The following is a 26721-nucleotide window of genomic DNA, read 5'->3' on the forward strand; positions in this document are numbered from 1 at the left end:
AATTAAGCTAATCCACCTGAGGAAAAGCAAGCTAAACCTAAGATCCTCAGTGGGAGAGAGGAACCCAAGGAGCAGGCACTGATGAGAGGGACTCAAAGGGGGAGAGTAGGCAGCAAATAAGTGTGTGAAGTTGCCAATGCAATATGGCTGTGAAAAGGCCAATGCAATTTGGGATCTGCATAAGAGTCTTTACGTCTCTGAGCAGGGAGGGGAATAGTCCCTCTTTGTATAGCTTTGGTGCAACCATATCTGAAATATCAATCCATTAACCATTGCAGCTGCTCAGCCTGACATGCTGCTCCCCCAAAAGTGATTCATGCACAGGGTGATGCCTCCACCACTGTCCTTCCTCCGAGACACTGCTTTGGGAGGGCAGCTTTAAAGTATGCCAGACGCTGTGTGGGAGCCCTGCTGGTGGAGAATGTGCAATAATTTGCTGATTCAGTGCATCCCCAGCTGTCATATTCACACCCTTTCCCAGCAGAGACCCTAGATGAGCATTCAGAGGTTTGAGATATTAGTATATACGTTAGCGAACATCTTTGAAAAGTCTAGTGTGGACAATGCACGCTGTTTTTAATATGTGTTACGATGGCTGAGTGAAAGTGTAGGGGGGAACTTTAACTCGACCTGTGTAGCACACCTTGTAATAAACACTACATAGGCTTTTCAAATGTGCTAGACAGACCATATTAGCTAACACATGCTAACATTATACTTTTAAATCCTAGTCCATACGACACTTTAGAACTTGGGTTGGCTCAGAAGCTGCTGGGGGCCCTCAGAAATGGTCTTCACCAGCCAAAGCCAAGCTAGACCTTGGATGAATTGAGGTTATGAATTCCTTTCTGGGCACTGCATCACCAAAAATACTGGCAATTTGGAAGTTATTCTGAGAAGAGCAACAAAATGAGCCAAAATCCCTGTTCTTTACAGTGTGGCATAGAGCCTTGAAATACACTGCGATTTACTATTCAGTGTCTGATGTATCTTTCTTGCTAAAACACTGGAAGCGGATGTAACCCAACCAGTCATCTCAAACCCTGTTCCTACTCTGACCTCTATTTACCCACAGAACAGCGACAGCACAGGCAGAAGCACCGTTAGCTTCACCTATACTGCCCTCTCCAGGGCTAAGGGGGGAGTTCATCTCCGTGGCCCATTCAATCCATGGTCTCTCATTGTGATGGGGGTGGACTTTTGTCCAGCAAGCATTAGACTGACACCCACCACTTCTTTTCATATAGCTGTTTCATGTAGCATTTCACTGCCACTGTGTACCTGGTCTGGGTTTGAGCTAGTGACCTGCAGATAAAAAGCTGTACAGACCATTACTGCTCCTCTGAGCCGTCCAACTCACTAGAATGGAATTGCTTCTAACGTCAAGATTATTGTGAAGCACTTTCAGATCCCTTGACATGATAAGACATGAAGGGAAATGTAAGTTGCAGTGTTTTGTTTTTTAAATTTACCCTAAGGTTGTCCAACCATTTGTCACAATCTAAAGAGAATGTATGTTGTACCTCTCTTTGTTTTCTCTCTTTTGATGTATCTTTGTTTTCTTTCTCTATGGTGATGGTCATATGGAAAATGGACACTTGCAGGTGCAAAACAGCCATAGATCATAGACAGCACAGCTCTGCAGCAACTTGGTCAGAGGGTAATGTGTGGTTAGGTGAACAGGTTACAGTTCTCTTGCTGGATGGTGAGTGTCCTTTGAGATCTTTCTTTCCAGCCATAGCTATGTTTCTTCTCTACCACCAGCAACTCTGTCCATATCTGCACCCAAATCCTCCTATATCCACTTCTTTACATCAGCAATCAGCAAGATCCATCAAGCTACCATCCCTGTTAGTCGCAGTGGGAACAATGCAGAGTGTACATGCTGCTCTTGCTGTCTCTTCTCTGACTGATGGCCACAATACCTCCTGGGGCACGTAACAACTGGAAGGCTGGCAACTAAGAGTGGCAGGCAAGAAACTTTGGAGGTCCAGAAAAGACAGAAAACCCTGAGACAATAAGAAGCAAAAGATTTTGTTTATAGGTCAGTCAGCAGGGGAGGTAAGAGATTTGTTTAGTAGGCTAAACGGGTGGGAAGGGAGGAGATATGGACATGTCACCGCTAGGCAGTGATTGTTACATGCTCCAAAATGACTGTATAAGGAGCATCGTGACAGTACCTGATGCTTCACCTAACACATAGGCTGATAGACTCCCTACCCCTAACAACGTACCATCCAAACTCCAACAACTACACTACATGGGACAGGTGTTCCAGTGCAGAGACCTCACTGGTGGCATCAGCACAGGAGGCTTCAGAAAGGATTTGATGAGAAGAGAGAGAAGGCATATGGCACGGATAGAGGGGTCTGCTCCAAGCATTGGGAACAGCATGAATGAGGGTCAGAAAGCAACAGGGGGAGGTGTGGAGGCGTACAGGAAGTGAGCAACAGTGATAGCTGTAACTGCCAGCCAATAGGACAGTGTTGGAACTTGATTAGGGCTGAGCTGACCTCTCTGGCTACCAAAAAAATTATTTGTTTGCTGTCTTCTGAGTTGCTCATTGGCCGGCTAATTTTGCAGCCCTGGTAGAGCAGGCTCTGCTAGTATATCTAGCAGCAACGCTCCCGATCTGGGACAGATAGCGAGAGTCACAGATAAGCTGTCAGAACTTGAAAATGGACCTGAAGATGCTCCTAGTCTTTATTGCACCTCTCCTTTATTCAACTCAAGGCTTCCCTGTTCAGGTGAGAACAATTCCACACAACCCTTCTGTTTACTGTATCTGATCTCTGCTTCTTTGACTAGTGGATGAGCTATCTCTTGAATATTTCCCAGCTGTGTTTCTAAAGAAATACATTAGCTTGTAAATTATTTTTATATCAGTCTTTGAGATTACTTCTTCCATTTGCTCGTCATTTGGATTTTTTGGATTAACATGCAAAAATGTTGTTGGATTTTTTGAGTTAACATGCAAAAATGAAAACTTAAATATATTGGTTTTGCAGGAACGCAATGGACATGCTGGTGCAAGTAAGTAGGATTTATACAATACTTGAAATATAAAAATTTAAAGAAATTGCTGACCACTTACCAAAATAAGACTGTATAAAACAAGACTCTTGTAGCCAGATCCTCAGATGGAGTAATTTGGCATAGCCCCATTGAAGTTAACAGAATTATACCCATTTACGCCAGATAAAGCCCCTGCTCTTGGTAATAAATGTGCCACTAAATTGCACTTATCCAGTGAGATTTTGGCTTTCTGCCCAATTTCCCATCTATTTCATAGAAGCACAAAGGTACTGTCAGAGAACAATACAACTTTTATTGTAAAGCACTGTCCTTACAACCGCTTTACTGAGTTCAATACTAAATAGCAGCAGAAGGAATGAGAAATTAAGAGGTGCAGACAAAGAAGTAAAGATGTTTTCAGTTGAAAGTGAAAAGAGATGGAGTCACAGAGGCAAAGGCATGCAGCAGCACTGGTCAGATGGCAGGTCTGGCATAGAAGGCTGCATATGGACCAGCTGTGGTGAGGACAAGGGGAGTTTTAAGAAATAAGGTCAGTGCTGTATGTATATGTGAGTGGAAGAGAAATAGAGAGATAGTGTCAGCAAGAGAAAGGCCAAGGTTTTATACACAAAGAGAGCAATTTTGCACTAGATCTTGGAACAGTTGGGGAGCCAGCAGAGTTGTCTGAGGATGGTGTGTGCATATGTATGTATGCACATTTGATTGTACAGGACTGAAGGCAAGTAGCAGCAGCAGTACATGCAGATGACCAGGGAGCTGGGAGGTAGAGAGGCCATAGAGAAATGAATTGCAAAAGTCCTGGGGAGAGGAGATGAAGGCAAAACTTTTAGTAGAGGTAGAGGGGAGGCAGTTGCAAATGGGTAATGTTGCCGTGCAGCTTGTATATATACTTCTAGAGAGAGAGACAGAGACAGAGAGAACACTTTTCATTAGTAGATTTCAAAGTGCTTCACAAACTTTTTAAAACTATATTCATTCTCACAGCAGCCCTGTGAGGTAGGGAAGTGCTGTTATGCCCATTTTTACAGATATGGAAATGAGCCACGGAGAGGCTAAGGGACTTGCCCAAGGTTACACATGGGGGCTGTGGCAGAGAAGGGAATTGAACCCAGACCTCCCAAGTCCTAGGCCCTAACCACTGGACCATACAAAGACATAAAACAAGTAACCATAAAGCCTCATCTAGGGCATTCACTTCTATTTGTTTCATCACCAGAAATAGAGGGAAGCTATTGAAAAGCTCTAGAAAAGAGCCATGGAAATAGTTAGAACTCTAAATGGGACTTAAGTGCAATAAGAAATTGCAAAAATTGTAATGATTTATCCCAAAGGAAGAAGTGTTAAAAGGGATTTGTGGGAGATATTCAGAACTGTTAACTGGCTCCTTAGTTCCCTGTTTTATAATGTGAGAACAAAGGGACACTGTGAAATTAGAGGTCAGTAAATATGGAGCCAACTGAGGGACACACTCCATTGAGTAGTCAACCACTGGAGCTCACAGCTACAGAGAGTCCTTGATGGAAATATTATGGGGTGATTGAATTTCACAATGCACAGAGGAAGTTTTAATTGACCTTTATTGCAATTTGTATCTCTTCTGTGAAATCTGGTACTTATGGCGTCACTAAGGAGATTTTGAACTGCATCATTCTATGCCATACCTGATACCCAAAGTCCATGCAATCAGGTTTGTGGCACTGGCAGGTGCATTCTGGGACTTCTGCCTGTAGACACCCTAATAATTTAAGACCAAGTGATGGCAGCTTGGAAATGAGAAAGACCGTGCAAGGAATTTTCCTTCCACTCAGCACACACATCCAGGGGGGAAGCATCATTTGGCTGGCAACCCTTGAGAGTTTGTGGTCAAGCCAGCTGTACTAACAGCCCCAGAGAGGAGCAAGTCCGGGAGGGATGGAGTTTTCTAGTGAACACCAAACAAGCACCAGTCAAGGCCTCATGCTTTTCCCAGGTGGTGCACCAGCTTCCTCCCCCAAGAGATGCACAGATATTATGATGAATGCAGCATAAAAACAGACAGACAAGAACATAGGATGTGTCCCTTTTACTATGACTTCAGCTCAGGGGTGAAGTTACAGGGTTTGGGTAGTTTATCTTGCTAAGGTTTTAACATCCATGTTTCCTCTTGTAGATGTTACTGTTTATCCTACGAAGAGTGAAGTGACCCCTTCTAGTGACATTTTACAGTCCACTCAAGGTAAATGATGTAAAAACCTGGGCCCAATAACTTCCAGTCCTCTCCTGGTTAATATGTCTGTCTCTAATAAATTCAGTCATGATAAAAAATATAGATCAAAGATAAAGCAATGCAAATCCAGCATCTTGTTTACTCTGGCTGTAAATCACAAGCATCTTACTGTGAGATCTGGAGTACTGCTCTGCATTGTCTCTATCTTTGCTTGTTTACAGGAGTGTCATATAGCTGGAGTATTTCCTGGCACACAATGTTAATGTGCTCTGGACTGGTTAGGCTTGAGAGTGCCTGGTCACGTGCAGGCTTGCAAGAGCGTGTTCACCTTCTTGCACCTGGGCATATACTGTTCCATGTTCTCCTCTGAAACTTGTCCTAAACCCCGCAAAGTGAGCCAGGAGGGGACGGGCCAGACATCCTTCTTTTTCACGCAGGCCAGTGGAGCTGGCCACCCTTATGAGCCTCCTCGTGTTGTACTCTGAAAGCGTGCAGCTGCCTTAAAAGCACAATATGCACCAGTGCTTTGTTTGTAATTGATGCTTCTAGCATTTTAAAGAATTCTTGCTGGGATCCTCAAATCACCCAGAGAACCTTTACCCCAAGGAAAGAAATGCAGTAAGCTTGGAAGTGATTTGGAACTATATGCTCTGTTATCGTGCTCCCCATTCTCTAGACCCCTGAGTAAGACTTCAGGAAGATTTAACACCTTTGCTTCCTTCTACAGACTACAACTCCACTGGGTAGACAGAAAAATGAAGGGTTTGGCTTTACTAGGATTTTACAAGCCAAGAAATGTAAACAATATAAAAATGCAACAATACAAAATAAGATCTAGTTTTCCATCTGTCTATCTCAAACTCAATAAAGCTAAGAAAAATGGTACCCAGTAATGCCATGTAAAAGTTGTGTCCTGTGTATTCTGATTTTCAAGACAGGACACCAAAATAGGGCTTCAAACTCTTTCATGTGGACACTCAGTTCAGCAAGTAGGCACCTAACATTGGCCGTGAAATGCCAACACAGGTGCACAAATAAAAAATGTGGTCATCTTGTTTAGATGTCCAAACTTCAAACTTATGTTTGCCACATTTAAAGAAAAGTTCTCTATAAAATAGATACATTTTAGTGGAAAATCTTGAACACTCTTCCTTATTTTCTACTGGTCACATCTTGTTCCTCATCTCAGCAGGCATGTAGGGTATGAAAGGCAGTGGAAGCATGGCAGTTCCACTTTGCAGGGGAGACAGATAGTGAAAAATCTTGGCAGAAGGGGCTGCACCCTTTGAATCCCCCAAACCTGCTGTGCCAGAGCTCCATCTTTGATAGGACTGGAGGAAGCAATCTGTCCTTTGGCCAGGAGTTCAAGATCTAAGGCCAGATTTACAAATGTATTGAAGTGCCTAAAGATGCAAATTTGTGCCTAGTGAGGTTTTCAAAAGCAGCTAAATGAATTAGGCAGTTGACTGACTAATAGAGTCCCCCATGTCTCGTGATTTTTCATATGTTTCTCAATTAGTTCAAGCCATCTCTAAAATTTACTGCCACTGAAGAATTTTTCAGATTGCACTGAGCTTTCAGGTTCAATGGATCAGAATTGGCTCAAGTTTGCTACAATTAAATTTGATTTCAGTGGTGTTACACTGATATAAAAGTGAAGTAAGAGAGTGGAGAATCAGCTCCAGAGGTTCTTTGGAATTTGTTCCCTATAAAAGGAACTTTTATTGTGGCTTTTAACTATTCATTAAGTAAGAGGAGATGGGTCTATTCTGTTCTCCCTATGTTTGTGTAACATCCATTCATGTCAATTTATTTGGCTAGAATTGTGCAAACCAGATTCAGTGAAGGCAAAGATTGGGTCCTTAAAGAGTGGTAATAAAAAAAAAATTGACCTATTCATGAAATTGTGTTAACTAAAAAGTAATCACAGCTCTTGTGGGATCACAAGATTTTGTGCTTCTTAGCAGAATAAATACATGGCTTTATGTCATGCCTGCTCATAAAGTTTTTTGGGCTCGATTCTGATTTCACACATGCTGGTATAAATCAGGAATATATCAAATGAAATCATTGGAGTAACCCCAGCGTGAAGATCAGGACCGGTATATGCTTTGGGAAGGGCAAACTTACATCCTTGCATTTCTGTGCAGAAGCTGAGCTGGCTACAGAGACAGACACACAGGAAGACGTTTTTAACCAAATTTTGAAAGTTAACGCAGGTAATAACTTCAAAGCTATATAAGTATCTTGGGTGTTTTCAGGGTCTTTTTTCTGCTTCCTTTTATAGCAGTTGGCCCAAATATTTCTCTGGTCTTATGAACACAAAGTGCTCTAGACGAATTTAGAGACAAGACTCAAACTGACTCTTATTAAAAATGTTATTCTAGCCCACTTTTCATGTCTTTGCTTCTTTAATCATGAGACGATGTAGAGAGGACAGTGAACTGGATTTATTTGAGAAACTTCAGGCCATTTGAGCATGCAAAGTATCCTGCTCAGTGTTTTTTGCTTTAAATCTGCCAATCTGTCCAGCTGTGCCTAGTACATCTGGTGTTGAAGATTATATATATATTTTGGAGATATCTGAACTGTGGAGGCAAATTAATAATGGATTCAGTTGTAAATGTGGATGTCTTTGTACTTCTTGGATTTAGAAAAAGATCTTTGAATATTTAAGTCATTGTTTAACTGTCTTGAATTCAAACATCTTGTGAGTAGTCATGGGTCTTCGGCCATGATAAGGCTTCAGAATATGTGCTCATAGATGGGATATTTGGTGGCTGATCAGACCTGCTCTGTCCCCATTTCAACCTCTTTTTTTGAGTTTTCTGGATGCTTTTGGATCTATTCTGTTAGTTTTTTTCTCCCTCTGTTCTCTGCTTTTCCCCCTTTTCCCCTTCCAACAGTCTTTTGAAATGACTTTACTCCAGCACATAGAAACAATCTCTCATGTATCGCTCTACATACACTCTTCTCTCTATCCATTCCTGAATCCTCTGTTTCTATGCCCTTTTTGCTCTCTCTTTTGAATTTTGATTATTGAAATGTTGATATTTTTAATGTAGCATAAGCCTCTCACTCTGTCCATTCCCATCACCCCTCCCTATCTAAACCCTTCCTAACTGAGCTAGAACTTCCATTCAATGCAAACAACCCTCTCATCTTTCTATATTATGTTCCTCTTTCTCTCTGCACAGACACCACCCAGCGCTTGCATGAAGGTGACATTGTTATGACAAAGAGCCGAAGTGCTATTGGCTGTTCAGATCACTCATGTTTTTGGCCCCAATCCAGCGATGGCATTGTCCATGTCCCATATGTCTTCTCCCCTGACTATGGTGATTTGCATTTCTATATTTTTTTTAAATTAATTGTCATTGAAATGTTAATTAATTTCCAAATGCAAACTTAAAAAAAAGAGGCAGTGCAAATATTTGATGCAACACATGCCACTTATGACACACACACATAGACAAGCTGTACATTACAGTGAGAAAAGGAAAACAATCATCCCAAGACGATTGTACCCATCCTGCTGACTATTCTATTCTCTTGTAGACAGTGATGGCACTTCTCTGTAATGAGGTATTATTATCAAATACACTTTATAAGACGTGTCTATTGCATCACCCTTTGGATGCATTCATTATTTTTTGAATCACACATGTAGCAAAGAAGTTGCCCATAATAACAGACAGTAGCTGGGCCATCCCCAGATTAATCAACCACCACCCCCTTCATCTAAGACAAGAAATGCAGAAACCAGCCTGCTGTCCAAACCCTTCTCAGGCCAAGTCCTGAATACAGAGAAGGGCCTTGCACTAGGCCATAAAAGCAGTTAGGGTGAAATTCAGCATGAGATCGACTTGCCACTTAAATCCTCATAAACACTATTTGGAGCATATATTGACTTTTATGCTTCAAATAATTGTTCTTGTGCGACAAGTAATTTAACTCTTTCTTCTCCAGATGAGGCACAAATACGGTGGATTAATGAAGCCCTGGCAGAGTTTGAAATTCTAACTTGTATTAATTTTGTGAATCGCACAACAGAATCTGACTATCTAAATATTAAGTCAGGAAAAGGGTAAGTCCTGCTAGCACTGACTCTTATTAAGAATGTTATTCTATCCCACTTTTCATGTCTTTGCTTCTTTAATCATGAGACGATGTAGAGAGGACAGTGAACTGGATTTATTTGAGAAACTCCAGACCATTTGAGCGTGCAAGGTATCCTGCTCAGTGTTAAGCAATGAGGAGCAACATCAGGAACTAACCAGATGCAGACTTAAAACAACTCACAAACCCAGGAAAACCAGCATTAAGGTAGAAACTGCATCCGCAACTCATGCTGCTGTGCCTGGGCATTGTGACACACACTTGAGCACAATACATGGCAAGCTGCCATGATTCTTAATTTGCATCAGGAAGTATCAATTCTAATAGAGTATGGAAGAATTCTAAGTCAGGGGTATAGTAGGCTGTCAAGGCCAAAAATCCAGCCAAGGGGAGGACTGTCCAATATCCCTGTGATTCAAAATGCCTTCAAGTTTGCTCATTCTCTGAAAGAAACCCCAAGATAAACTTTACAGTAGTTTTATAAAAAAAACATGTTTCTAGGGAACAGTGGGTGAAATTCCCCCTGTGCAGGAGGCCAGCACACCGCACACAGAGGACTCTGCACCACTTGAGGGCTAGTGTGGAACTTAAGTGTTGCCTAGGTCTGGCACTGGCCCTCTGCCCTGGGGTGAGTTTCACCCTAGTATGTGCCCCTAATACCACAGTAAGACAGAAGAGAATGACCATTCACTCCTTTAATAAACTGTGATTTGAAATTCTCTGTACAGTCCCCAAGACTGGTTGATATCAAACTTTTCCTCTCTTTTGATGTTTGTCATTCTCAGCTGCTGGTCCTACTATGGAAAGATTGGAGGTGGCCAGATTGTGTCTCTGATGAAGCGAGGCTGCATGTGGAAAGGGGTAATTCAGCATGAACTGAACCATGCACTGGGCTTTCTACATGAACAGAGTCGAAGTGACAGAGACAGTTATGTAAAGATTATGTGGGAGTATATTAGTGCAGGTTGGTACGCTTGAACTCTTCTTTAGTGCAGATACTGGATTAATTAATGCCTTGTTGTTCCTAGCTGATTCTTGTTTCTGGAAAAGAGGGAAAATTGATACATCTTCTAAGTATGATACTATATATTACAGGTAATAAAGGCAACTTTAAGAAATCTGATAATTCCAACAACCTGGGCCTTCAATATGACTATTCCTCAGTGATGCACTATGGCACGTAAGTTGGAATGTGGGATTTCTTTTCTTGAAGGCACATAGAGCTCAAATCTCTTGTTGAAACTTAGGAGACACAATTATTCTTCATAATTATCAGCTTTACATTTTTTCTGAGGAAAATATGAATGGTTGTGATTCAATTCAAACAGACCCTTTCTGCAAGATAAGTTCATTATCTTTTATCTCCCCATTAAAGTCATTTGAAAGTGAGGTAAGAGTTGTACCATATTTACTCTCCTTACATGACATCCAGATCAAATTTATATAAAATATAATTTTGCCAGCCCTGTTGTTTGATCTTGTATCTGAAAATCTCAAGGCAGCAGCTTCAGAGCAGAGCTCCTCATTTGTCACTGCTGAGGACATTGATTACTAGGCCTCAACCACAGATAGGTGTATATATGACCTATTGGTGAGTATAGTGTGTTGTAGAAGTGAGTCCAGGCACACAAATAGACATGGGCTAATGCTCTTTCATTAGCAGTACTACATACTACTTTGCATTCCAATACCGCATGCACTAGCCTCTCTCTAAAGGTATTCATGTGGACCTCATCCCCATAGTATCTGAACACCACCAAGTTAAATATGACAACGGTGTTCTGTCTCTCTCCTCCCAGACACTAAGAGGCAGACTTAGAGGGCTTTTGGGGATTGTTTTGTTTTCAGTGAATCCCAAGAGCAATGGAAAGTTTGAACAAAGAAGTGGGTTTTAAACTTAGCTCTCAGTGCAGTGAGGCTAGTGATCATTCTATTATGTGGTAGTGGGTCTGTAGTCTTAAGACTGGTTCCTTGAAGCTCCTCTCTTCCATGGTCGTGATCTTCCATCATTTCCTTGTAGTTTCGTTATTCCCATGGAAAATAGATCTCGCAGGAGATCATGATCATGGAGTGCGGTGCAGCTTCCCAGATATCTAGGACCAGTTCCATGCAAGGCTTTGAAAATTGGGACCTTGACCTTGAATTGGCCTCTGTGTTAACCCCTCAGTAGAACTGGGGTTCTCTGGGTCCAGTCAGGTGGCCTTAAAGGGACACATTTCTTCAGGTGGTCTTAAAGTCCACTGTCAGCTCAAATTTGGCCTCAAATTTAGATTTTTATAAAAATAAGCTTTAAGACAAAGAGAAATGTCATAATGATTCCCCCCACCCCCGCCCACACAGAGGAAACTATTTTCCTTCAACAAAACCTATGTATCACTTAAGCTAGAGTGTACTTTAAAGTATTACTATTGGCCAAATTCATTCTTAGGGTAACTCCGTCAATTTGACCCATTATAACCATAAGGCTTAAGTATGCCTTAAGTGGTGCATAGGCCAACCTTGCGCTGGTCCTCTACATAGGGGTGAATGTCACTCTAACAGAATACCATGTTCTCAGTATGCATTACTGTTCCACATGAAATGGTTGGTCAGAAGAGTTATACAGTTGCAATGTGGGATGGGAGTAAGTTATGTACAAGTGTTATTACTGCTGTAAAGCAAATGGCTTACACAATTACATGCTGTAAAAAACAATTAGATTTAGAAAACATGATTCTTCCTGTTTCCACAGAAATGCTTTCTCTAACACCCCTGGAAAAGCAACTATTATACCAATTCCTGATGCATCTGTACCTGTTGGCCAGAGATATGGACTGAGTAACCTGGATGTGGCCAAAATCAACAAGCTCTATAACTGCAGTAAGTGCTTCAAATCCATCTTCTGTTCAGAGCCTTAACAGAGGTACTAGTGTAGCCCAGCAGAGAGATGCAGTATTTGGAACATCCTGAAACTTCTACACTAAATCAGTGGTTGTACACATTAAAAACACATGGCATTTAGAGGATGAACCTGGAAACCAAAGATGAAGACTGGGACACATCTTGATTACACAATATGTGATTTGTTTCCCACTCTGTTGGACCAATTCAGCCCAGGTGTAAGTGGGTGCAGTTCCATGGAAGTACACTGAATTTGGCCTATGTAGTCTTTCTATTGTGTGCTTCCTTTCAGTCATTTGACTTCTGTAGAACTCAAAAAACAGTTGGAAGAACTTCAAAGAGTCTGTTATCACACGTGTCTCTGCAGACATAGCTAGTGTAATTTCAGAGTTGAAAAGACCAGAAACAGCTGGGGGCCGCTCACATCTGGAACAGTTTAGTGACAACTCATCCATCCAAAACCTACAAATTTTTAAACACTTAAGTTTTAATTAACTTTTTAAAAAAATTTAATATTTAAATCTTTAATTTTAGCTTTTTGTACTAGAGAAGGCAAAACCCCTCCCATGCAAAATACAAATGCAAATTCTAAGTCTCAGGAGAAAGCAGGATAAATAGAAAATTTCCTCCTGACAAGAGGATAGTCTGCTGACTCCTCCCAAGCACGAAATTGACTTATGTTAATACCACTTTAACATAAATACCATAGTGTCATCTCATTTTTGTTTAAATATACTAATATAGCTTGACTTCCCTCATCCCCAGTGGAAACCCATTCAACCTATTTGCCACTCCCTTAGCAAAATTAAACCTTCTCACATTTTTCTTAGATATGCAAAAAACCTTAAATTTATGGCTCTTTGCTCTGTTCTTGACTTTATCTGTAAAAAGCTGATGTTTTTCCCATTTGCTAATATACTTGCCATTTCAATATAGATATTTATGAATGATCTGAAAATTAGAATTACACATTTCTTCATTTAGTGGTCTGAATTTTAACTATCACAGATGTGCAGAGACTTTGAAATTAATGTTGGCAGATGACAATATGGAGAACATTTCATTCTAAACAGAGCACAACGGTACCTGACTTTAGTGTAAAAGAGTCTCTAAATCTGATTCTGGTACAAACATTGTTTTTTCTGTCAGATCGCTGCAGCACCGTCCTTGATAGCCCATCTGGGTCACTGAGCTCTGACAACTACGCGTCAAAATACTCAGGCAATGCTACCTGTTTCTGGCTCATCCGAATCCCATCCAAACGGGTAATTACAAGGATTTGATAGCTTTTACATGTAATTGAATTGATGTCTGTCTGATTATGCATTTTGCTGTTCTTGCTACACTCCAGTTGCCAAAAAAGGACATAATACAAATTTCAAATTAAGTTCCTTTCTTGGGATATGCAGCTAACATAATAGATATTTTCTTTCTCTTATTTATAACATTCATATTCACATGCTTAAACTACGGATGGGAAAAGACAGGAGTAGTTTTGATTTTGGAAAACTTCATTGGTTGGGCCTTAGTTTTGCAAAACCAATGGAAGTGGCAATTCACATTCAGAGTCTATTTTATCCAAACCCTGAAAGTTCAGGGTATGGGAGAAGAGGCTGGATAACTAGTTCCAGTTCGGGCTTATATCTAGTTTTAACTCACTCTGATCTGATGGAACCTGCCTGAAATGAATGAGACTGGTGGGTATTAAAAGGTTTGTTTCCTCTTCTCTTTCAGGTTTCTCTGCAGTTTGATGCCTTTAGTCTGAAGTCCTCCACAGACTGTAAAACTGAATATGTTAAAATATATGATGGGGTCAGCCAGTCTTCTGAGGTTCTACTGGACAAGACTTGTGGGACAAAGAGTCCTCCAGCTGTAACAGCTTCTGGTAGAACTATGCTTGTGGAGTTTGTCAGGGGTGGCACTGGTGCAGCCACTGGATTCAAGATCTCCTACACCTCTGGTAGGTCCAATTCCAAGAAGAATGGCAGAGAATCAGATGCAAACAATGTAAAATCAGAAGTCTTTTAGCTTTACCATCATCCCTCATCTTGCTTTGCAGATATAGCAGCTCAGTCTTGTTATGATTCTGTAACTAATTTCAGGAGATGGGGCACATTCATTAGCACTAATGAGATCATCAGTGTGGTGTGGTTCCCAAACTCTACAGTTTGAATCATCTCTCAGATTTATGCCATTGCAAATCTCTTTTTACGACTCAAATAAAACTTGTGCCCACTGGATTCAGTATGATCACCTGAATTTTACCACAACGGATCATAGATGAACTTTAATTAAAATGTGAATCACGTTTGCCTAATATATTGCTAACGGCAGAATTTCAAAAGCACTCAGTGTTGGCCTACCTTTGCTCCCATTGGAGTCAGTGGGTAGAACTTGCTTCATAGACTTCAGTGGGAGCAGAAGACAATGGAGAGTGCTTTTGAAAATATCCCCTAAGACTATAGCCCTCCTAGTGAAAATTGTATTACATTAGCCAGTTGAGAGGGTCAAAAATGTCTGTTAAATAACAGCACAATAATACAGTTTGTCTGATATGTTATTTTATTACATAAGATAAATCATTATTATGTATAAAAATGTGGCTCTTCTGTGATGGATGCAGTTCACAAGCCTACAATACAGAGGGACCAGATAGAATCAGACAGAGGTAGATTACTTGGGAAAGAAGTCACATAATAACAGGCAACATTTCTGACCAATAATTCTTTCTACTAGGTAGAGATCTTTAGAATTCATTCCCCAAAAAGACATTTTTCTCAGGACCACTTAATAAATCACTAAGCCTTGGATTCTGCTGTCCCTGTGTAACATCCATTCACATTGATGGTGATTATAGACATGTATGGAGGGGAAAGTATGCTAATTCTCGATGCCGGATTTGTGCGTCAGCTTGGGGGACTACTTATCAACTACTGCAGAGAGGTGCACAAGTGTCCTGACTGTAAAACAGAGCTTGGTCAAACCCTCCAGTATTCATATAGTTCACAGAAACCAGTGTTCACACAGCAAGATAGCACTGCAAGCTAAATATTCTCTCTCTTATTTTTTTAACAGTAAAGACACCACGCACCACATGAGAGGATCAGCATGTGAGACAGAAGAGAAGAACCTATTCTGTGAAAATCTAAATTATGCTTTTTCTACTTTGCTTCCTTTCTTGCTGTGATCAAAAGGAAATTTTAATTCTGCTATGAATCAAAGTCTCCAGCTTCTGTAGCAAGTGTGCTCCCTGATTCAGGTATAAATGGGAATTCTATATACCCTATGCCACCCCCTTGTGTCTATGATATCTGCCCTCGACAAGGGTATAGAAAGTTATTGTCTGCATGGTTAAGTTATTGTCTCTTTTTATTTAACTAACAGCATTTTAATAAAATCTTCATTTAAAAAATACCCCTCTCTCTTTCTTGGACTTTTTTATTTTTTGGCACTCGTTGCAGTAATTTCTAGTTTGGTTTCTCTAGTGTTTTGGTGGACCTCTTTTCACTTCTGTGGTTCCGTAAATAGAAATTATCTGGGTTTTTTACAATAGAGATGATGTTTGGAAATCCAGAGTTAAGATACTGGGGTTCATTATATGCCTTATTTGGATCTCTCTTTCTTCAGCATTTAATAGAAACTAGGTATTCCTTTTACCTTTTTTTATGCTCACTATAAAGTGTACAAAGCACCTCAAACCCATGATCACATCCTGCCAAACAGTATAGAAAGGACATTTTAATGTATATAATGGCCACAGTATTTGTTATTCCTGTCCTCTGTTGGATGGAATTAGAACAGCTCTATGGTGTTGTCACAGTTTCATGGTAACTGCATCTGTATCCCCCACTCCCTGGTCCATTCCAGGAGTTCCCAGTCAGGTCTTAGGTTTCCAGACCTCACCTATCTGTGGGCAGGAACTCTTATCCCACTACTTTCTGACTATGGGGTTTTAAGGCTGCACAGCTCCCTGCCCTTACCCTGTGATATCCCCAGCAAGCCAGTCTGTCTAATGGCCAATGCCTGTGCGTTGCTGTCTCTCCCCGAGGGCTGTGAGCAGTGCGTCGCCAGCAGCTACAAATTACCACATAGCTCTTTCTAAGCAAGCCCATTTATTTTTTATGTTAAAAGCATTACAGAGAAAACATAATAAAAACAAACCAATTTAATCACACACTAACCATACCAGGAATCATCCATCAGTCATTTGAAGCCCTAGCAGGTCAAAGACTTTCCAACCCTTCTACAAGGGTTGAAGACCCACTTGGAAGAAGATCCTGTCCACTTGCTGGACCAGAAAGAAGACTCTTAGTTTAAATGCAGCCTTTTTATACCAAAAGCCCTTTCTTTGTCTGTTGGTCTCTAGTAAATCCAGTTTTAACTTGTACATGCAAGCCATCCCAAGGGGTGGTACTTCTCTGGATGTGTTTACAACCTAAGTAATTCACCTTAATCACCCCTCACTGTTTTTGGTTCCTGGAGGAGCTGTGGTAAACCTCTCCCTCAGAACTGCATAAAATCTCTGGCCCACAGTGATACACAAACTTAATACAATATAGTCTCCAAAGATATTGCATGGGGTTGCAATATCTGTCACAGGTGTGTGAGACGTCTCAATACTGCAACAGCTAAAGAAGCTTCTAATATAAAAATACAAGCTATTCACAGTATTATACTCCACAGCAATCAGCAGACAAACATAGACATGATTGGTAGACTCCAGGTAAAATAACAGGACAAGAATGCCCCTTAACCAGAAACATCAAGTCAAGATATTGTTTGTGATGCTGCAGGCAAACTTGCAATTCATTTTTAGATGAATAGCAGACCAAAAAACCCTGTATGTGCACATCCAATCTCACAAACTCTTTCCTGTTTTCATGTTATATTGCCCTCATAGTCACCTCACAAGGACGCTGGAGAACATTTAAGATATCATGAGATCTGTGAATCACATATTATGGAAAACGTTTAGACAGCCACAGGGCACCATAATCTTGAAAAACTGAGTGCCTGACTTTCTGCTGCTTTGCATCTTTCTGCTGCTTTGCAGAGTCATTTATACCCATGAAAAGTTATTCTGATTTAGGAGCAGTCTACATCCACTTTGCACAAATGTAAATAATAAGACAAGACCATTTCTGAATGCCAGATCAGGCCCTGACCGTGAATACTGAAGGCCTGGCTGATCCTGACTGTAATGTTTAATAAGAACTCAATAGTTCAAGAGAGAAGGCCCAGAACTTGTTTATTAAGTGTCCAAGCACTCAGCTTCATCAGAGTCTGTTGCTGCCTGTGGAAACATATAGACCCAGATCATAGGGACTGGCTATGACACTTTGGGGAATCTATAGGTACAACTTATGAATTCTGTTTGATATTGGGGGCTTGTGATGGGGTGTATACCCCACACAGGCTCTGAAAGAATTAACTGGAATGGGAGAGCTTAATTAGAGCACTTGCTTGCACCTGGAGGATGGGCCAGGCCCAATTTAAGATGAGTCCCAGGTGAGGGGTTACTATAGGGAGAGGAAATCTAGAACAGACGGCAGGGTTTCAGAGTGTGTGTGTGTGTGTGTGTGTGTGTGTGTGTGTGTGTGTGTGTGTGTGTGTGTGTGTGTGTGCGCGCGCGCGCGAGCTCAAGCTCAAGCTCTGCGGTCCTTCTCTTGGCAGTAGCACATGGGGAAACCAGCAGGGGGAAGAGGTAGTTTAGAGGGAGAGTTAGCCTTGGGATCCTCTCCTGGGTGGAGAACTCTGCAAGAGATCAGGAAAGGTATAGAGAAGTTACCATTGTGGCACAGATTCTAGAGGTAAGCCCTGATTAAAGGGGCAAGACCCAGACCTAGACCTGCAGGGAGAAAACCCTGAGAGACAGTCAGCTGAGGAATAAAGCCCAGAGGAAATTTAAGAGGGATGAAACCTCCTGCCTGAGGAGGTCATAAGTGGTTTAAATTGGTAAGCACCTGCCCTGAACGAGGGTCAACCTTGAGAGGCTGTGGAGCCAGGGAAGATGGAGAGATCATGACACCCTGGAAAAAAAAGGTCTATAAGAACCCTTGGACCTGGAGTCAGAGTGAGGGACCTGACATAAAGACGTTGATTTATTTGTTGGTGAGTTATTCTGGCAGGGGAGGGCTATAATTGATGTGGCCAGAGGATTATTAGAGGGGCTATTGGCTGGAGATGCTAGATGAGGTGATCATGCTCTGACCTATACAGGAGGAAAGGGTGGACCAGTGGTGAGGCCACTTTTCTACAGAGCTCTATATATGTATCCACCTTAGACTGCAGATGCCATTTTGAATATGGGGTTCTCTTCCGTCTCTGTTGTCCTGTTACCTCCACTGTGGAGGTAAAGTCCAAAGGCTGGTGGCAAACAATAGAGGGTCATTGACTGAAGTGCTCTCTCACTGAAATAGAATTGCTCCAAACAATAGGCTGGCTCCTCTCCAGGAGAAGAGTCATGTGCTAAGGGTCTGGGATCAGCTGAAGTGGTAGATGTGGGAGTCATCTGACAGAGAGACTGGAAAGTTATAAGAGGGCAAGGCCTAATCATTTTAGTGTCTCTGGCTGTTTTCACCAACTCAGGATGAGGGAAGCTGCTTCAGAAGCCTGAGCAGGTAGGGGAAGACCTTGCCTACCTGAATGCAAATAGTCCCCCAAGAACTCCCCACAGAAGAGTGCACTAGAGCGAGGGGTAGTGTGTTCAGGATGTCTGTGTACTATGATCTGTAATCTATGTTAAGAGCCATGGAGTTAGAATTCTGTTCAAAATGTCCTTGCACCTGATGTATTACATCTTTCCAGATGCCCCCTGGGGAGGCAAACCAGAAGGCTCACATCTCTGGGGTGGAGCTCTAGGAGAAGATATGTCTAAGCTACTCTGGTATTTTGGCAGCAGAAGGGAGCACTGATCCTGCAGGTGGGTTGTGGGGCTTCACTTCTGTGAGGAGGTAACAGACTGAGTTGGCCAGGAAAAGTGCCAGAGAAGCAAAGGGAGGAAACAGTGCTGTAGCTAGCTGAGACCCAAGGAAGATTAAAACATATGGCTGGATATCCTCCAAGTAAGCTGGTGAGTCACTAGCAGGGAGAATAGGACCAACTCTCTGACATGCTGTGCCTAGTACAACCCTGGGGGTGGCCATGAGTCACTTCTGCATTACCCCAAGCCCAGGGCAACTGGGTGGCAGGGTGATCCACAGTGTCAGACAGAGCAGTCTCAGAGCTGCTCTTACATCTGGCTGCTTGTGGCCCCATAACATCTTCTCTTCATGGAATGTGGCTGCTGCCTCAGTTTCCTGGCTTGATTGCTTGGTTTAACTAGCAGGCTAAGCTGGCCAACTCCACGTCTTACAGTCCCAAATAATATGAAAATCTTTACAGTCGCCTCTGTGTCACAGCCCTCCCTTAGGGGTCTTTTGAGGGTCCATCAATCTTTACCCTTCTCCAGGTATAGCAGCAACTGGTTTAGCAGCAACACTCTCTGCTGGTCTCTCAGAATTAAAGGGGAACATGTGTCCTCCCTCTTCCACTAGCTCCAGGTTTGGGATCTTGACATAAATAAAGCTGACACCACGTCTGACACCTCCCCTGCTTCTCTTTCCAAAGACTACTTACTTTGCTGTGGTCCTGTCCCTTAAAAGTTTGGCTCACTCATCAAAGAACATAATTCAAATATTAGAGTTTTTAAAATCATAGATGACTTTCTAACACAAAAAGTGTTGACTCAACATGAGATAATTCTCTTTTGGACCCCTGACTGATAAAGAAAATGTAATCCCTAGAGATGTGGAAGTTGGTGATTGCTTGGGGACCAGTGATCATGACCCAGTTATAGTCAATAAGGGTAAACAAAAGACAGATCCAACTAGCCCTACACATACACACGTGCTGCTTCAAAAGGTCTAATGTCCCAAAGCTGAGAGAAATAGTGAGTGGAGCTGAGTTAGAGAAAAAATATAGACAGAAAAATGTGAACGAAAATAGCCAAAAAGTCAAGACAGCAACTTTGGCTAATAACCCATCCTGGCTCAGTGGTGAAGTGAAGGCAGCAATTAAAAATAAAAAAACAATACTTAACAAGTGTAATAAAAGGGGAAGTAGAGAGAAATTCACGTAAATTAAAAATCATTAAGTGTAGAAAATGGATAAAGAAGCTAAAGATGCAGTAGGTTGAAGATAAAGCCGCTTCAGCTACCTACCTTAACTAGGAAAGCAAGTGGGCATGAACAAGGAGTGAAGGGTGAAGATGTTGTGAGCAGAGGACACTGTAGTCTTGACTTAAGCCAGACGTGTCTACAAAGGACACTCTGGAAAGTTAAGACAATGAACTAAAAGTGTGAATCCAATGTGCATAAATAAAATTGTTAGTTGCCCTCCCCCATGAGTGGTTTCATTCAGGAGTAGAATGCCTTTAGGATTAAATGAGTCAAGGTGAGTGAGGTAATATCTTTTATTAGACCAACTTTTGTTGGTGAGAAAGACAAGCTTTCAAGCTTACATAGAGCTCTTCTCACCAACAGAAGTTGGTCCAATAAAAGATATTGCATCACGCACCTTGTCACTTTAATATCCTGCTACATGGCTACAACACTGCATACATATAGGATTAAGTTGCAGCGGACTAAGGCCACTTTATTCCTGAATGAAACCATAGGGGCAAGAGAGATGACAGATTTGCTTTAATTTATGCCCATTGACTTCATACCTTTAGTTGATTTGCCTTAACTTTCTGGAGTGCTCCTATGTAAGCGTGGCCTGAGTGCTGTAACCCAAAACTGTCCTACCTGAACAAAAAAAGGGTTTTGTTGTCATTGGGTTTTTTTGGGGGGCGGGGGGGCTGCCTTGGGTAACTAACACTTATGGGAAATCCTGATGTTGCGAGCACAAAGTGCCAGAGGCAAGCAATAGCGGTTCGTGGCCCGGAGTGCGTAGCGCCAATGAACACACCAGGATGGAGAAGCAAAACACAAGTTTATTTGAGCTCAAATAAGGTGCGAGGGAGAATGCAATCTCAAATCCTGCACACCTAAAACAAGCAGTTTCTTCCTTTTGTATCCCAGTTGTTTACTACAAAACTTTTTTTTGCTAACTGATCTTTTACTCCCCCCTCCTTTCCCATTCAGCTGCAGTATCTTTTCTCACTCAATCTTTTTGTCTTCCCCCTCCCTCTCCCCTTTCTGCTGCAGAGACATGTATGCTGTATCTAAGAGTGGCCTTGAAACTTGCTTCAATTTAGCTCCAGTGTATTACAGCAGGGAACTGGCTATTACAATCAAAAAACTAACTGCTGACATTACATTTTACAGCTATTAACACATTAGGTTACACAAAGTGTTAAACATGGAGGAACATTGGTTCATTGAGGCCTGAGCAGGAGGGCTTTATTGACACTCGTGGTCTTCCATTTTCCCGAGTTACCTAGATTTATGCCTAGTGACACCAACACTGAGGTAAAGCACAGGCACTTTACCTCACAGTAAAACTAAACTAGGCAAGATCAGCACTGTGCCCCTGTCTGGTGTTGACGTCACCTAGTTTACCTTGCAGTACAAGCTTGTCTTCATTGCATTTTTACTTAAAATAGCTCACACACATTAGTTAACCTGAGGTTAAAAAAATGCATGTTTTCAGCAGTGAAGACAAAGCCAGAGAGAGACCACAGCATGGATGAGTGTAGCGAGGGGGCCTCACTCCCTGCCACACCTGAGAGGAACAGGCCAGAACAGGCGCAGCAATGGGCGGAGCCACCACCGACTGTCCCCGCCCCCTGGAAGTCAAGGGGTGGGACAGGAAGTCTAAGGCCACCCCCAGAAGTTAAGGGGCGGGACAGGACGTATAAAAGCCCGGCCCTAGCACTCAGTTGGAAGGAGGCTGCCGGAGAAGGCAGATGCTGGGGCCCGAGCTCCCGCTGGGCCCAGCCTACCCCAGGCTCGGTACCCAGAGGAGTGTTGGCCTGACCTACTCCATGCTCGATACCCAGAGGAGCTGTCTGAGCTTCCCGATGTCCGGTACCCCGAGGAGGGGCCGGGACCTCCCGATGCCCTGTACCCAGAGGAGTGGACTGGACCTCCAGACACCCGGTATCCTGAGGAACCCATGGTCTGGGACCTACCGGACGACGCTGGCGGATGGCAGGTACCCAACGAGGGGGAGATTGGAAGTGGCCCGAGGGCAGCCGACTCCAGTCAGGCTGCAGACTCACCTGAGCCGATGTCAGTGTGTTTCAGTCAGGATCCCCACTGACCATCAGTGGTGTTGACCACTACTAGGGCCCCGGGCTGGAACGCAGTGGAGTGGGAGGGCCTGCGTTCCCCCTACCACCCCTTCAAGGGTGGCAGACTCCCTCTCCTCCCTGGCCTGAGGAGGCCATTCCTGGTGTTTGTTGGCTCAACTCCTCCTGAAGGGCCTGGGCCCTGAGTCGCTTGTTGCCCCACCCTGGGCCAGGGCCCGGACTTTCTGCACCTGAACTGCTTATTGCTCCGCCCTCCCAAAGGCCTGGGCTTCTAAACTGTTTGCTTGTTTGCTCAGCCCTGCAGCAGAGGGCCTGAGCCCCCCCAGTAACTGTGTTTGTTTGCTCAGCCCTGCAGCAGAGCGTCTGAGCCCTAAGTGACAGTGGGTCGCCACATAGCCACAAAGCAAGGGGCGGGCCCCGGGCCGACAGAGTGTGGTGAGCCAGTGTGGCTCCCCTCCGCCCCCAAGGAGGGTTGAGCCCCGGTCCCATTCTGCTACAATGAGTAACGTTAAAATTCTGTTACTTTTTCCATCCAAGGTGCAAATCCAAAGAGGAAACCATGTGTAATATTGGGAGACTTTACAGCTCCTGGAAAGCCAGCTCTTACCAGAGCTGAGAATGTGCGGTGTCCACATAGTATTCCCAAGTTCCACTTCTCTGTACCTCCTCCCATCTTGGTACCAGTCTCGCAGTTCAGATTCCCACATCTATATTAGCAAAGAGCATTCATTCTGGTGTTGAAAATGAACCAGTGTCTGAAAAAATATATTGCAGGCAAATGGTAAAGAGCAAGGCGAATCAGTGTCATTCCAGGCACTCTTTTCTTTCTTCCTGGCACTGGGGGAAGATTTTCCTTGAGTTTTCCTTCATGATGGCATAACTGCAATTACAGAACATTCACAACTGTAACATCTATCAATGCAAGGGCCATGTATATACAGCGCTGACATATAGTGTGCTGGTGCTGTACACAACCCTATGGAGATCCAAATTCAAGGCCTGGTTCATTTCCTTAAGACTGTGCCATCAGATGCTGAGAGCACTGTGGAGACAATGTACTTAGGTCCCTCTCCTCAAAGGTAATAATGTGCCTAATCCATTGAAATCAATAGGAGTTAGGCAGCTAAATGTGTTTGATCTGAGCTGTAATCGGCTTTGGATCAGGCACTGAAATCAGTGGGCTCCCTTTGACTTCAACAGGTTTTGGACTATGACTTTAATCATTAGAGATGAGGCGCTTTAAATCACCCTGTGAGGTCTCTCTTGGCATATTCAAAATGGGTTCTGAATGTCCAGCCCATACAGAACAAGTATGTTCAACACTAGGACAGGGAATCTTCTATGCTTCAAGAAGGTTTCAGAGTACACTAAGTGCATGTATCATATTTAGAAACTATTTTAGGATAAAACTTTAAACGTCTCCTCACATAAAGTGTGTTTTATACATATGCAAACAGTCAAAAAAGTGGTGGAACTTTCAAGACTTAAAATCATCCATAATCTTAATGCTGTAGCCCTTAATCTCACATCCTTCTGCCCCACAATGTTTGTCATCATCCTTTCTTATGTATCATCTATAGGGACAGCTTTTCAATAGAGCCTGGTTTCCATTTAGACACCTAAAAGATGGCCACAGTTTCACAAGTTCTCAGCGCACAGAAATGCCCACTGAGACACTTGGGGTCAGATTTTCAACAGAGCTCAGTACCTAGCATGCTGAACCCCTGAAAATGTGGACATTTATTTTTGTAACAAAATGAGAAATAATCTCTTCTGACTTTATGCTCCTGCCCTGGTGATGGGCAGATTATAACTACATGCTTGTATCTGAGAGGGCCTTTAAACTGTCAGACCCAGATCCTCAAAAGTATTTAGCTGGGTGCCCAAACTGAGGACCTGGGCCCAAGGTCAAGGACATTGTCCTTTATTTGTGTGAGATTCACAATGCACACTTTTACAGCAGTAAAATAATAACTTAGCCCAAAACAAACTAGTCTCTCACTTTTATCAACATGAAAATTCACCAACCCTCCCTAAATTTTTGCAATTATACTTACCAAAGCTGTAGTTCAGCATGAATCCAGGAAACACCCAAGCAACATCGCTGTGAAATTCTACCAGCACAGAGTTCTCCGAGGAGGTAAAGTCTGCAATCTGCATTGTTCCACAGTATGGGCCAACAGCTGGAGATGTGGGTTGGCTCCCATCATGAATAAGCAAATAGTCATATTTACATTCATCAATGTCCTCCAGCTCAAAGAAGACCATTATTAGAGATATCTATAGAAAATACAAGAACACTTTGCATGCATCCCTTTCTCTTAACCTTTATCTTGTTTATTTAGATTGGAAATTTTGGGGGGCCCGGACTGGCCATTGCTATTTGTACAGTGCCCCAGGAGTCTGACCCTGATCTTGGCTGGCCCTTAAGTGTTACTGAATGTAAATTATTATTTATTATTATTTTATTATAAAATAGTTTGAACTGAAAAAGCATTTGGTCTGGAGGGTGGGTCATTTGGGTAATCTCCTGTCTTGTGGCAGGATTAATTTCACTCCCTTTGGCAGTAAGGCATCAGATACAGTTTTGAATATCTCTAGGAGCAAATATTCAAAATACTAGTGTAGCATTTCAGCTTTTTGGCTCTCACCTAGGCTATGTCTACAGTACAAGCTAGGGGTGTGATTCCCCTGCTCCCATGTTCATACTTACACTAGCTATCAGTGAGGGTGAGTCTAAATAGCAGTACAACAGGGGTAGCGGCAGCAGAGGCAAGTCTTAACTGTTCCGATCATGCACCTTCCTCCCACCCCCAAACCAGTGAGTATGTACTCAGCATGGCTAAGCCATGCCTCCACCACAGTTATGTGTCCTATTGCAGCTACACTGCTCTTCAGACTCTCACTAGCTCAATGAGAGCTATTGCAAATATGCGAACAGGAGCAGGAGGAATCACACTGGTAGCTCATAGTATATATGTAGCCGTAGAGATTATTTTGAGCTAAACCTACCACTTATGAGACAACGTCACCATCAGTTCACATTCAAGGCTAAAATGGTCTTCTTTAACTACCGCCTATGGCACTTACTGAAGTCTTTATTGTGAGGGCTTAGGTCGGATTTACATAGTGCATAGGGTGAATTTCATTCTTTGAGTAGCTGATGTTGCTTCTTAGGATGCACTAGAACAACTGATATTCTGTACTGCAAAGAGAAGTAGTCAGAAGGCATTGCTAGAGCCAGCAGAAGAGCCCTTCAGCACCTCACCTTGACATCAGCTGGAGCACTAATGACCCAGAAGCAGTCCTGGTTTTTGGGGTACCTGTTGGGGTAATTTGGGGAGGTGATCACCCCACTTGTGCCCGTCAAAGTGCTTCCACATTTCACTAAGAAGAAAAGAAACAACACAGATAATGTTAATGAGCATATTAACAGCTTGTGAGCAGGAAGAAAGAATCCAAGGGGACATCAATATGGAACTATACTAGAGCCAAAAGAAAATGTCTCCTACTCAACAGTCTGTTTCTATGGCCTGCATCTGTGCTTCCATTTGTATTGACAGAGCTTAGAGCATAGTATTGGTTCTCCTTTGAAAAAGAGGGGGAAACTGCAACTTAATGCTGAATAAAGGTCTGAACATAAATAGCTTTAATGTAGACAAGAGAGGGTTTGTCCCACACCCACCTTCCCTGGCACATTCCCAAGCCCATCCCCACGTTTTTCCAATTTTTGTTATTTCAACCAGCAGGGAGCAGAATTGCAAGTATGACACATTTCTACTTACAGAGCATCCTCCCTGTTCACCAGGAATTCAGCCAGTGCTTGATTCTGAGACCAGGCTTGTGGTAGATAGATAGTAACTTGTTCTAGTAAACTAGCCCCAAAAAATGTGGCTGAAATAGTTTCTCATATATATGTATAGCCAGTAAAAAGGAAATGAGCTTTCAGGAGAACTTATTTGATGTAGACGGTTAATAATTTTCTATGCACTGCCTGTGCAGCTCCAATTGCAAGAAAGTATCAGAGGGGTAGCCGTGTTAGGCTGGACCTGTAAAAGCAGCAAAGAATCCTGTGGCACCTTATAGACTAACAGATGTTTTGGAGCATGAGCTTTTGTGGGTGAATACCCACTTCGTCAGATGCATGTAGTGGAAATTTCCAGGGGCAAGCAAGCTAGAGATAATGAGGATAGTTCAATCAGGGAAGATGAGGCTCTGTTCTAGCAGTTGAGGTGTGAAAACCAAG

The 26721-nt window shown here is 42.6% G+C and overlaps 3 protein-coding genes across 3 annotated transcripts in view; 2 read left to right on the plus strand and 1 right to left on the minus strand.

Moving 5' to 3' along the window:
- PRDM11 (PR/SET domain 11) overlaps nucleotides 1–26721 on the plus strand; it is a 276782-nt gene that overhangs the window by 143815 nt on the left and 106246 nt on the right. The window lies entirely within an intron of this gene.
- Nucleotides 1585–15505, plus strand: LOC116820726 (astacin-like metalloendopeptidase). Its single transcript, XM_032773391.2, has 12 exons — nucleotides 1585–1705; nucleotides 3009–3033; nucleotides 5186–5251; nucleotides 7393–7461; nucleotides 8440–8580; nucleotides 9212–9329; nucleotides 10147–10325; nucleotides 10457–10541; nucleotides 12093–12220; nucleotides 13391–13506; nucleotides 13976–14201; nucleotides 15317–15505. Exons 1-12 carry the CDS (start codon nucleotides 1703–1705, stop codon nucleotides 15337–15339), a joined length of 1179 nt encoding a protein of 392 aa, XP_032629282.1. The 5' UTR covers nucleotides 1585–1702; the 3' UTR covers nucleotides 15340–15505.
- Nucleotides 23006–26721, minus strand: part of LOC116821726 (astacin-like metalloendopeptidase) — a 20451-nt gene continuing 16735 nt past the window's right edge. Inside the window, exons 10-12 of the mRNA XM_075064656.1 lie at nucleotides 25744–25934; nucleotides 24533–24755; nucleotides 23006–23355 (exon numbers count right to left, since the gene is read on the minus strand). Of these exons, the coding sequence (XP_074920757.1) occupies nucleotides 23342–23355; nucleotides 24533–24755; nucleotides 25744–25934 (428 nt within the window). The 3' untranslated portion in view covers nucleotides 23006–23341. The remainder of the gene's footprint in view (nucleotides 23356–24532; nucleotides 24756–25743; nucleotides 25935–26721) is intronic.

The sequence above is a fragment of the Chelonoidis abingdonii genome, chromosome 4 (genome assembly GCF_003597395.2).
Source record: "Chelonoidis abingdonii isolate Lonesome George chromosome 4, CheloAbing_2.0, whole genome shotgun sequence".
Classification (NCBI taxonomy): Eukaryota; Metazoa; Chordata; order Testudines; family Testudinidae; genus Chelonoidis; species Chelonoidis abingdonii.